A 13,234-nucleotide genomic window follows, 5' to 3' on the forward strand; every position below is an offset into this window, starting at 1 on the left:
GTTTTTAGTATGGGTTCAGGTGTTTTTTCATGGACTTCAAAGAAACAATCTGTTGTTGCCCTTTCTACAACCGAAGCAGAATATATCTCGTTAGCTGCAGCTGGATGTCAAGCTTTATGGCTTCGGTGGATGTTAAAAGAATTGAAGTGTATTCAAAAATGTGAAACTGTTTTATTTTGTGATAATGGATCTGCCATAGCATTATCAAAGAATCCAGTTTTCCATGGAAGAAGCAAGCATATTAGAATCAAATATCATTTTATCAGAGACTTGGTTAAAGATGGAGAAGTGATAGTAAAATATTGCAAGACTCAAGATCAAGTGGCTGATATTTTTACAAAGGCGCTCAAGTTTGACTTATTTGTTAAATTCAGAGGAAAACTTGGAGTTGCTCAAGTTTAGATTAAGGGAGGATGTTGAAGTTAAATTAATCTAAACTTAATACATGAATTTGCATTATTAAATATGCATGAATAGGTGAGATACATGGAATAGTTAATAATCACTAAATACATTGATATATGAATAGTCACATGTATTGATATTTATTGTTAATGACTTTTAATATACTTTTCTACTAGTATAAATATGTGTAAGGTTTCTCATTTGTAAATAAGAAAGAAAGTAAGAAATTCAAGTTTAAGAAATATTATTCAAGTTCTTTCTTCTCAATTGTGTGAATAAGAGAACAATCTTCTTCTCTTGTTTCTTGATTTGTATTGTAAGGGTCTATTACGTTTCCAACATCTCAATCCCTATTTATAACTCTAGAACTATTTAGACTAGTTTTTGGCATTCGTCGTTGTTTTCTTCTTGTCGGAACTATTAGATTTTTTAGTTTTTGGCATTCTTCGTTGTTGTTTTTTTCTTTATTCAAGGAATGCAATTATTAAGAAAATGTTGCTATGTGAACCCATTTTAATTAACTTGATATTGTTGTATTTTTGTTTAGGTTGTGGAATCCAAGTTTATATTTGAAGGCAAGTTCATCCAAAGTCATTGAGCTTCAAGTCTTCTTAAATTAAGTTTGTGTTTCTTGAACTAGAATTGTATAGTCTAGCATAGTTAGATTGGTTTTGAAATTTTGGAATTATATCATATTAGGTTGGAGTTGATAGAAGTAATATTTTGTATATGACAATATCGAACAAATATGTAAAATTTTTGAAATGTTCATATATATATATATATGGTAAAATGTTAATATATATTAAAGTTTTGGAATTGTCCGTGCATATTTATGAGATTGTAAGACCACACTACAAGGATTACAAGAACAATACAGAACAAAAATATAACTAAATTATAACATTTTAAAAGAATCTGAAACATGTTTGACGTTTTTTAAATGTCATAAACAAGTATATTCTTGAAGCTTTTTAAATGTCATAAACAAGTACATTCTTGACATTTATTAAATATTGTTAACATCAAACATAATCGATGATTTTTACATGTCATAAACATTTGTCTACTTTGACATTTATAAAATGTCAATGTTTATTAGTCTTGACGTTTATTAACTGTCATGAACTTCGACTTTCTTGACGCTAGCTTCAATGACGATTTTAAAATCATCAAGAGTAATAATTTTTTAATGTTAAAAAACGATAGTTTATTTTTGTAGTAGTTGAGAAAACACACACTTAGTTCTTATTGTACTGTTCGTTATATACAGGGAGTTAATAGCAAATATGAAGGCACATAAAAGCACAGAGAACACAACAAACTTTAGTAACCCAGTTCGATAACACAATATCTACATTTGATGGGCTCTTAGACCCATGATAAGAGATTATAATGCTCGTGCAGTAATTGATCATTACAATGTTATATACCCTTATCATTACAATGTTATGATTAAGGATACAACACTCTAAACATGAACCAACGTGCCTACCATGCACTGACTCAATAATCAGAACTATATATATTGTACGAAAACAATAAACATAACATTAATAGGATCACTCCCCCTTATTTAATGACCACTTGCAATCCTATAGCTTCAAGCATCCTTGAATAGTTGATCGAATGATGTCTCGTCACACTTTCGCTACCACTTGTTAGAATATATATTTCAACCAACGAAGAAAGGCAAAAACTTCTTTCCCAATCAATTTTCGACTCAAAACCAACTTTCAAATAATCTAAAAAAATAAAGATCCAAAATGTCCAAAAAAGGTGAGATATCGTAACAACAAGCCAAAAAGTTTCAGCCACTATATTTAAATATATAATTAATAAATCAATATAATAAAGGGAGTAGAACCACATCATAAAAGTAGGTGTTTTTTTAGGTTACCAACATAAAACGTTGTAAAAGACCTATTATATCTTTTTCTCAACATTATCTTATGACTCATTTCCTATTGTGAAAATTCGTTAATATCTCACTGCAAAAATAAGTAAGTTTTAATGAAAAAAAAAAGTTAATGTTCTATCTATGAATAAGGTGATAAATTTCTCTAAAGTTTTCTTAAGTTCGAAAATTCTAATTTTAAAACAAAACTGTATATACATCAATCATTTTTTCTATATATAGTTACTTTCATTTTTCTCATATATTTTTCAATTCTCTCACCAATTCGACCACCAAAATAAAAACAAAAAAACTTAAACCTAAAAACATAAAATCCTAAAAAGATTAGGAAACAAAGTTTCTCCTAAAAACATATGTATTTAGCTACTAAGACATGCTTAACTACTAACATACAACGCTTTGATAATTTTGACTAATTGGTAAAAAGTTGAAGTCCCAAACTCTTCCACTATTATCTTTATTGTTGTCATAGTTTTCATATACGCAGTAAACGAAGTGAAAATTTTTATTTATTTATGTATTCTTAGATTAAAAAATATCAAACATCTAACATTGAAAATTGTCGAACATTTAACCGAAAAAATATGGGTGTAATAGGGCATTGAAGAAGAGTAGAGAAAGAAAAATTGAAAAATAAGACAATATCAATATGTTTCTATTCGTAATGTAATTTTTTCTAACGTATAAATTCTTTTTAAAGTTAAGAATACTTTCAATAAAAACTTACTTATTTTGATACAAAGTATAAGGTGGAGAAGTAATTTATATAATTTTAACTCTCTGTATATCTACTAATTTTTTTACATCAATTTTCTTACCAACCAAATCTTTAATTTAAAATAAAATGTTTTAATAGCAAAATTAAACTCTCCCTAAAACATACCACAAATAGCCAAATGCAAAATAATTGAAAAGGTATGCATGCATATACTTTTTATTCAAATTTTAATATAACAAGTTTTTATTTAATTTTCAAATAAGGTGGTACTTAGGGTTCACTATACACCATTTTGGCAATCTGCAAAGATTGATATATGTTTCTTTTGTCAAAAGAAAGAAAAATGCAAACAATATCTTTTAGTAGGAAATAGGGCTTAGCTTACATAATGAAAATTACCATGATAAATGCATCAATTACCTCTTACAAACTTAAAGTTTGGATTTCCCCACTTTGAAAAAATAATTAGTTGTCGTTCATTAGCATGTGATATTTTTTTTTCTATATCACTAATGTCAATCAAATTATTTAATTAACCATTGTTGTACTATTAAAATGAAAACAATATATATTTGAAAATGTGAGAAATTTATTAATTTAATATTTTTATTAAAGTTAAATGAAAAGTTATAGTTAAGAAACTTCCCATTAATCTTGCGTTTAATCAAGGAAATCATTAGACTTTAAAATTAGGTATCTTAAAAAATATTTGAATTTTCAATGATGTGCATCAAAAGCCACTAAAATATAAAAAATATGAATAATTATACATATTTGTTTGTTTCTATAAATCTAAGACATTAAAAAAAAAAAACTTATAAATTAATCGTACTATAATAAACTCAACTTTCAATTTAGTGTTGTATTTGACATAAATTGAAAATCTAAAAATCCTGTTATTGAATAAAAAGTAAGAAATTTAAAGACCTAGTAAAACTCTTTATAGTTTAGGTGTCAGATGAACATACACTTCAGTTGTGTTAAATTTAACATAAGTAAAATTAAAAGTTAGTCGTAACTAAATTATACTTGCTAAATTTATAATTTGACAAAAAAACAGAATCATGAACCATTTGATGGATCTTTCAACCAAACCAATATCTAAAAAATATGACAATTAGACTATTTTACATGGTATATATCGACTCATTGAGCTTCTAACTCCTGTGATGTTCTTTTAGTTTAGTCGACTCATTTCATCAAATGAACGAATTCTTCTATTTTTGAATTTTGATTAGATGATGAAAGTGTTACTGATGTGTTAACCTCTCAGACATTTCAACACACCTATTAATTCCACCCTAGCTAATTGTTAAAATGTAAATGTTAACTATTATATCTCCATTAAAAAACACAACTGGTACTGGGCAAAAAGAGATCAGACAGCTAAATTATGAAAACTATTACTTCTAAATTATGTTTAAGAAATCCCTTGCATCACAAATGTTTAGGAAAATAAAACATTTTATATATACAAATCCCTCTTAATTAGTCTCTTATCACTTAGCTGTGAGAAGGTTATTTTATTACTCTGATGAGCAGATACGATTTATCCTCAATATGGAGGTTATGTATATAGGAGTTAAAAATATATTCTATTTTCCCTATTTTTTAATGTAAAATTTTATTTTTCTATTCAGTAAGCATGCAAAATGAAAATTCATATATCTACTGAACCAACTTGATTGCCTAGAACCTCATTTGATCAATATAAACAAACCTTATTTTAGTTATCAAATCATTGAAATTAAAACCTTATTTTTAAATTAGTTATCAATTTAAAAAGCATTGAAAATAAAAATGAAAGTAAATTAGTAGATGCCATTATATTTTACTTTCAAACTGAAAAAAAAGAATAGAAAAATGTAGACTCCAATCATGAATGCATAGAAATTAATTACTAAGGCTAGAAATTTCCACTTTCAAGTTTCGAGACAACATAAAATTATACAAACAGCAGCAGCAGCAATAACAACAGTAATAATAATAACTGTTGTTATTTTCATATGAAGCCCTAAGAGATCAAATAAAGTACCATGTTGGATTAACAAAAAAAAAAAAAAAAAGGCAGAAGTTCCTTGTACTCCTTTTCCAACTTTTTTAGTTCCTTTTATGCAGCCATGCATTGACAACTCAAAACCCTAATTCCAACACTAACCCTTAACCCAGAATTTATCTTAACTTTCTGGGGAAAAAAAACGAACAATTTATTTACTTCCCAACTATCTCAATTTAGAAAAAAAAAAATCAAAGCTAGAATCAGAGCTACAAAATCTTAAGAATAAAATCACTTAAACAAGGTAAAATTGAAAATTACGAAAATCACCATGTAATAATAATCAACATTACAAAACAAAATTATGAAGAATGGATAACAAAAAAATCGGCGTTTTTTTTCTTTATTGTCAGGGATTATTGCTGACACTTCCAACAAATGGAGAAGACAACTTTGAAAAAACAATGAAGCAACCCCATCACCAATTCGCCTCTTTTCTTTTGTTGACTCCATAAAAAATAAAAATAAAACAAAACCTTCTCTCATTTAATTCTTTCCCCAATTTCTAAATAAATTAATTAAAATTAAAAGATTTTTAAAAAAAAAAAAAAAACGACAACAACCCAACCCAACCCACAGAAACACTAAAATTCCACATCCGTCTCATGCAAAACCACCAATTCCATTAAATCAAATTGTATAATACTAAGAATTAAGAAAAACACACAAATATATAATTTATATATATATATATTACCAACCAGTAATAGATCATAAAAATCTCCTCCGCCACAGCCACCGCCGTGTCCAGCCGGTGTAGATTACATGCAAGGCGAGAGTGGTGGTTCAAATCGAACACAATGATTGTATCGACCCAGTCGAGATATCTGATGCACTCCCATCCCAACTTCTAGTTTTGTTAAAAAAGAAAGTCGACATGTCGGTTTACACTTCAAAAAGAAAAAAGAAAAAGAAAAGAAGAAAGAATCTCAGAAATCAAAGAAGAAAGGATCGTGGTAGTCCCAGAGAGACGGAAGATAATCGTCATCGTTGATGTCCAAAGAGGGCCATCCAACGGCGGGAGAAGAAGGCCCAATAGGCCCAAGAATGAGATCTGAAGGGAGAGGTGGGAGTGGGGAAGCAAGAAGCAAGGTGGGATTATTAGGGTTTTGGGAATACGAGGTTGTTGGTGAAGAGGGAGTGGCAGTAGTAGAAATAGGTGGAGTGCAATTAGTAACAGTAGTAGTGGAAGACGTAATTATTTCGTGGGTGGGGTGTTGGGTAAGTTGTGGTGGGTATTGATTATGTAGGAGATTGGGATATATTAAGGAAGAAGACGGAGGGTAGATGGCGGTGTAAGATTGAGGGGAGGGCATAAGGGGGAGAGAAGAAGCCATGGAGGAGAAGGAGAAGGTGGAGGAGAGGGCGGGGCGGGGGAGGAGAGGGCGGAGGGAGGTGGAGGAGGAGGAGCGGGAGGAGGAGGAGGAAGAGGATGAATTGGAGGAAGAATAATTATTATTAGGAGAAGTGGATTGGAGGTTGAGTTGGGCACGGGAGCCGTAGAGGATGATGGCCGCGCGGTCGTAAGCACGAGCGGCGTCTTCAGCGGTGGAGAAAGTACCGAGCCACTTGCGGGTGCGTTTACGGGGTTCACGAATCTCGGCAACCCATTTACCCCAGCTGCGTTGACGGACGCCACGGTAACGGAATTTGTTGTTGTCGGGGCCGCCTTTGCCTTTTCGTTTACGGGCGCCATTATTGTTGTTGTTGTTGTTGATGTTGTTATTATTGTTAGGAGAAGAATCGGAAGGGTTAGAGGAAGAAGGAGAAGGAGAAGAAGGTGAAGAATGGTCAAGGGGTTTAGGTTGAGGGAGGAGGTGAGAGGAAGAAGAAGAAGGTGAATGGTCGGGATCCATAAAAGGGGAAAGGGAGTTTGTTTGCCTCGTTCAGTGAGAAGGGAAGGGGGCTGGGGGAGAGTGAAGAGTGTGGTTGGGGGTTTGATTTGGAATTGGTTTCAGTTAATGGTGGAATAGGGCGGTGGTTTTGAGTGCCTTTCTTTATATAACACTAAACTACATTACACACTTTCCAGACATCACTGACAAAATACTCAATAGAAAAAACTTAATTAATTTTGAAAAATAGGTTCCACCAATTTGCTAAAGTCATTTTGGTTTAGTTCTTAAAAATTAGGTTAATAAACACTTAAGTTACACCACTAAATTCATTGCTTTTTTATCTATCTTTTTATTTACTGTTTCACAAGTCATCAAATTTTGAAAACTAAACCCTAAAATCTTACATTGAATACTAAACCCTAAAATCTTAAATATAAGTTTTTGTTTTTTGTTTTTATAATTTAAGTCTTTATTTGTTAAAGTGATTTGTATCTTTCTAGAATATAACAATTAAATTTTCAGTTAAATTTAAAAAATAAAAACAATCTTTTCCTAAGTTGTTTTCTTGTTTCCAAAATTTGATAAGGTTTTTGAACAATTGGTAAAAAGATAGATAACAAACGAAAGAAATTAGAAGATGAAAGTTATGTATTTACACTTTAATTTTAAGAAACTAAAATGTATGATCTAAATTATTATTAAAATAGAGTCAAGTTATTTCGAAACACTACGGTGTCAATTCTACATAGTTCTTATTAAATAGTTTAAATAAATATGATTTTTTTTCTCTAATCAATTTAAATGAATATCTATAAATTCTAAAATACATCTATTTCTATATATGGTTTCAATCGACCGTCTAATTATAATTGTTGAGACGTTGAAAATTTTATATTAAAAAAACTAAAGAGACCCAAGATAGATGAACTATCATTCATTCTCAAATGGTTTTAAGATAGAAGCGTTGCGGCCCAAATAATTAAGTAAATCGTCGAAGGAAACATGCAAGTTGAGAATTTCTTGATGGAAGAATAAAGTGTAGATTGAATTTATTAAACAATATGACTAAGTTGTTGTCAAATAATAACTTAAATTCATTTATGTTTAAATATATTATTAATTATGAATTAAAGTTGGTGGGTATAGTGAGAAAGTAGAGGAGGGCTAGTTGGAGGGTTTGATAGGGAAGTGTTTGTGCAGAGTATATACACGTGAGAGAGAGTGAAACTCTTCCTTCCTTTCTTCAGCCGAATTTTATGAATACATCTCCTCTTTCTTTACTCACTTTAATATATATATATCTGACAACAACAAACGCAAAGACTTAGCTTCTTCTAACACACCACTCTTCTTATTCATTTCATTATCTTTAACCAATATGGATAATGTATTTTGGATTCAATGTCAAATTCATACCCTCTTTTCTATCGACTAATGTTAATTCTTCGCACAAATAATAAACTAGGGTTCAAAAATATTGTCTGCTTCATTATATTACTAATAATTTAGAAATATAGTGTAATAAAAATCTAACATAACCTTCATACTCGCTCTCACCATTTATTTTTAGTCATGCCCTCTTAAATGCACGTAGTCACAGAAAATTGGGTTTGAGTTATCAATTTTGTGAAGATGTCAGGAGGAAAATTAGGTTCTTCATTTATGAGTTTAGTCTTCGAAGAAGTTTATAGATATGTGTGATAGATACCGTTGGTTAGCAATTTCAGGTTTTTTATATATAGATATGTGTGTATATGTGTATGTATGTGTGTATATAAATTGTTTTCAGTTTAGTTTGGAATTTTAAGAAACTTGTAGATATAATAAAGAGATGTTGTATGGAGGAAAAATGCGTGTGGTTTAGACACAATTGTTAAATTACCTGATAAATTTAAGATACATGAAAAGAAAAAATAACGGGAGAGAACAATTCATGAAAGTATTAATTACACTTAAGACTTCACCACAAGATAGTACTTAGAAGAAGGAATTTTCTTTTTCTTTCCTTTTTTTTTTTTGAATAATTATTGTCAAGAAAAAAATGGAATTGTTGTAAAAGTATTGTAAAAAGTAGCATGACAAAATCCTACACTCGGTATACGATTAAATTAAGTTGTATATCGGATATACGACTTTAGTGTCATGTTTGCAGTTGACTTACCATTGTGACAATCAATATAGTCATGGTTGTTCGACATATACGAAGTCGTTGACTGAGTACATAACTTCAGTGTCGATACCTAGAATAATTTATCATATATAATTATTCTATTTACTTTCTCATCACCTAAAAACAATTTATCATATATATATACATTTTCTTCCTAATTAATAAGGTAAAAAGTAGGTTTTTTATAATTTACTCGTACAAATTGTTTTTGGAAACTTTTTCTTTTGCCAAACTTAATTTTTGGGTACTAATCTCGTGAAATAATAAGAAATCAATTATTTCAAATTTTAAATCTTTTATACACTTTTAAATATATACGTTCAGCTAATTTAAATTTGCATTATCAAGAAAAATATTTCCATCTAATTTAAAATTTAAATTGAAAATTAAATTATAAGATAAGAATGGGATAACAAACTTACATTTTTTTTATTTTATTTTTAATTTATAAAATTCATTTTTTTTCTTTTGCAATAATACATTGGTAAGAAATCGCTAACATTGTTTTAGGTCACCAAATCTTGAATTCCATTAAGAAAAATTTATAGGATTTCTATTATAGGTGCATTTTAACTATTTGTAAAAATTTAAGATTAAAATTGTAATTTTTGGAACAATGTATACATTTTTTAAAACAAATAATAAAAGTTATAATATTTTTTAATAGTGGTTAATTTAGTACATATATCTTCCATTTTTAAAATAGAGGAAAGTAGCGTATTTTGTACATGACTCTAATCATAACTTTGACCATTCCTCAAGGACTATGACTAGATTGAAGGAATTCGTATATCAGATACACGACTTTTCTCCACAAACATTCTCTAAAGTAATACCTTCAGCTCATACCTTTGTTTTGTTAAATTTTTCATTGTATCATTAGTTTGAAAAGAACATTATTCTTGAAATTAGTACTAATAGAAGATATATTATTAAAAAGATTAAAATTAAAAAAAATAGAGTATAGAAAATATTGGAGAAATTCTTTATATTTGATCTTTGATATTGACAATAAATTAAAATATTTATAAAATATAATCAAAATTATCAATAATAAATACTAACGGAAACGGTGGATTAACGTACTTTTATTAATGTTTATCAATAAATTGATAGACATCGATACGAACGTATGTAGAATATATATATATATATATATATATATATATATATGTATATATTATTGAATTAGTTAAAAAAAATAGAAAAGTTCATATACATGTTTAACAAGGCATATATATTAAAAAAAATAAAAATAGAAATTAAAGTAAAGTTATAAATAAATATTTGTTAGAGATAAAAAGAAAATAGTGACATAAAAGATCACGAATATTTGAGAGAGAGAGCAACAAATTATACATAGATGTGAAAACGAGAGAGCATTTTTGTTTGTATTTTAGAAAATTTTGAATATATACCGTAGAGTTGTGAGATATGTTAGTGCAATTATTGTAGCTCATTCATTCAACGTTGACATGGTCAAACATCTGGTTAGTATAACATAAAAAGAGAATGTAGTAATTATATTGTCTTAATCCAATAAGCTATGCTTTGGTATTGTCAATTATATAATTAACCGATGAAAATTAAATTGTATTCAAAGTCTTTTGAAGTAATTAAAAACTTCAATTTTCTAAATATACACACACAGTATTATCTCAGAAAAGGGGAAAAGTTAAAAGACAGCTCACAATTGAAATTTACATTTTTTAGAACCATTTTTTATATAGTAGAATGATTGATTAGTGGTAAATTTTTCTCTTAATAAGACATTAGAAGAAGAGAATCAAACTGTGAATTAAAAACATCTCAATTAAATGAATACAATATTATTTATAAAAATCACTAAAAAAATTGTAATAATTTTTTTGAGTACAAAATGTATGTTCTAGGATTAGTTTTGAATTAAAAAATAACAATTAATCCTTTTAAAATTACTCACAAATTTTTATAGAATAATGTGATGCTCAATTGTAGGTGCTAGTATTTATGTATATATGTGACTGCAAAATATAAATTTTTAGCATAAATTGAAGATAATTTTTCTTGTAACTATGGGTATATAATGGAATAATTTTGTATACTACCTTCTGTATATTCATCATGATCTTTCTGAAAAAGAAATTACAATTTATAATAATATCATTTGAATAAAATTTTATGTTTTGTTTTAAAATATAGTTAGAGCATGCAAAAGGGGGAGAAGACTGTGAATAATAAAGTGATAAAAAGTAGAAGAAAATAATTATAATATATGCTCCTTTGAATAATATATATATATATACATATATATATACAATTCCCAATAAAATGAACATTCACGAAGATACGAAACATGCATTAGAATTAACATAATTATCTGTGACAAAGTTTTCGGTGGAGATATGATTTTTTTATTAATTCAAATTGTAAATATCTTCACGAGATTTAACTCTTTTAGCAATTCGTATTTATTTGCAGAAAACATTATAATATCAATAATGCTAAGATGTCAATGAACATCATGGTTCACACGTACACATGTTTCCATTCTATGTAACCAAACAAGCTGAGTTCTAAGTCTATATCTACTCCATGAATTTTTTTACATGCCCTAGTTATTTATTTTACCTTAAATTATATACACTAAATCATGAACTATTAACATTATTAATTAATAATAAATAGACTTCTAATATATTATTATTATTATTATTATTATTATTATTATTATTTATATGCACTCAAAATTATCAAACTAAACTACTTTTAACTTAATTTAATTCTCCTTATACTTGCAGTTCACCACCGTTGAAATATGAAAATTAAACCATCTGACTTTTAATTTTGGGATTCTATGTCTTATCATAAACTTTACATTTATTTATTTATGAAAAGAAAAACTTCACAATTTAATTTAATTCTTATTTGATCATATATATATAAAGAAAGTTAAAAAAAAAAAAGAAGCCCACCATATTGAACTTCCAAAACTTTTTAACCTGACTTTAATGGCAATAATTGATATGAGAAAATATAGAGTTAAGAGAAATAACTTCATGGAGAAGTAATTTATTTAGGGAGAGAGGGGATTGAATTGATGCATATATATCCATTAAGAGAAGAGAAGTGGTTTTTTAAAGCAGAAGTCTGCACCAACTTTCTCTGCCCTTCTCGGACTCTGTGTGTTTAACACTTTCCCATTCTCACAAATATATATCCTTTTCTTTCCAAAAAAACAAATATTATATATATATATATTATTACTCTTCTTCTTTTCTTCTTTAGTTCTTTATTTAAATTATTTTCACTCGTGTATTATTATTAAACCATCACGTAATGTCTTTCAATTTGGAGGATTCTGTATATTATTATAACTATAAATCAGTACATATATAATCTAAATTCATTGCATTCGAACAAAAATGTTCTTTTTAAGAATACATCTTTTAAAAATATTTTTTTATTAAATAAATTTAAAATATAAATACTTATATGTTTGGTTTGACCTATTTAGAATGGATTATATGTAAAATGGTATTTAGTTTATCTTATATTAACGATATTTATACTTCGATCAAATTATCGTAAAATACTATTAAATATTATGAACTAATTTTGATAAAAAAAAAATACACACATTTTGAATCTTTTTTTACATAAATATATTTTAAAATTGATCACACATTATCTTGAAATTATCAATTATTTAGTTACTTAAAACAAAATATTAATTTCATTTGTTTGTTTGTTTTTTTTTTTGGACAATTCAATTTTAGAAGCACAATTATCTTGAAATGTAAATGCATAACCATATTGAAATAATTGATTTATAACAACGAAATATAAATAAGATCAATAATTTTTTCAAAGACAATATAGTATCAACTGGATAAAAAAGTGTGTAATTCAATCACGTTCTTCATTTATCTTTATTTCACGAACTGAATGATCATGTTATTCATTAACATCCTTATGATTTCTTTCACTAATATTAAGGTGAAGAAAATTTGGCTGAAAGAAAAACATTTGCAAATCCCTACATTTAATTAAATATATATGAACAAACATTGAAAAAATATTCAAAGTATTTAAAACTCAAAAAAAAACAAAAAGAACAACCGAGTGAAAAATAGATAAGAAAAAGGAA

General features: G+C 27.7%; 1 protein-coding gene across 1 annotated transcript; it reads right to left on the bottom strand.

Moving 5' to 3' along the window:
• Nucleotides 1–5,703: 5,703 nt before the first annotated feature.
• LOC103485721 (ethylene-responsive transcription factor ABI4) lies at nucleotides 5,704–7,049 on the bottom strand. Its single transcript, XM_008443418.2, has one exon. It carries the CDS (start codon nucleotides 6,951–6,953, stop codon nucleotides 6,027–6,029), a length of 927 nt encoding a protein of 308 aa, XP_008441640.1. The 5' UTR covers nucleotides 6,954–7,049; the 3' UTR covers nucleotides 5,704–6,026.
• Nucleotides 7,050–13,234: the final 6,185 nt, after the last annotated feature.

This window comes from Cucumis melo, chromosome 3 (genome assembly GCF_025177605.1).
Source record: "Cucumis melo cultivar AY chromosome 3, USDA_Cmelo_AY_1.0, whole genome shotgun sequence".
Classification (NCBI taxonomy): Eukaryota; Viridiplantae; Streptophyta; class Magnoliopsida; order Cucurbitales; family Cucurbitaceae; genus Cucumis; species Cucumis melo.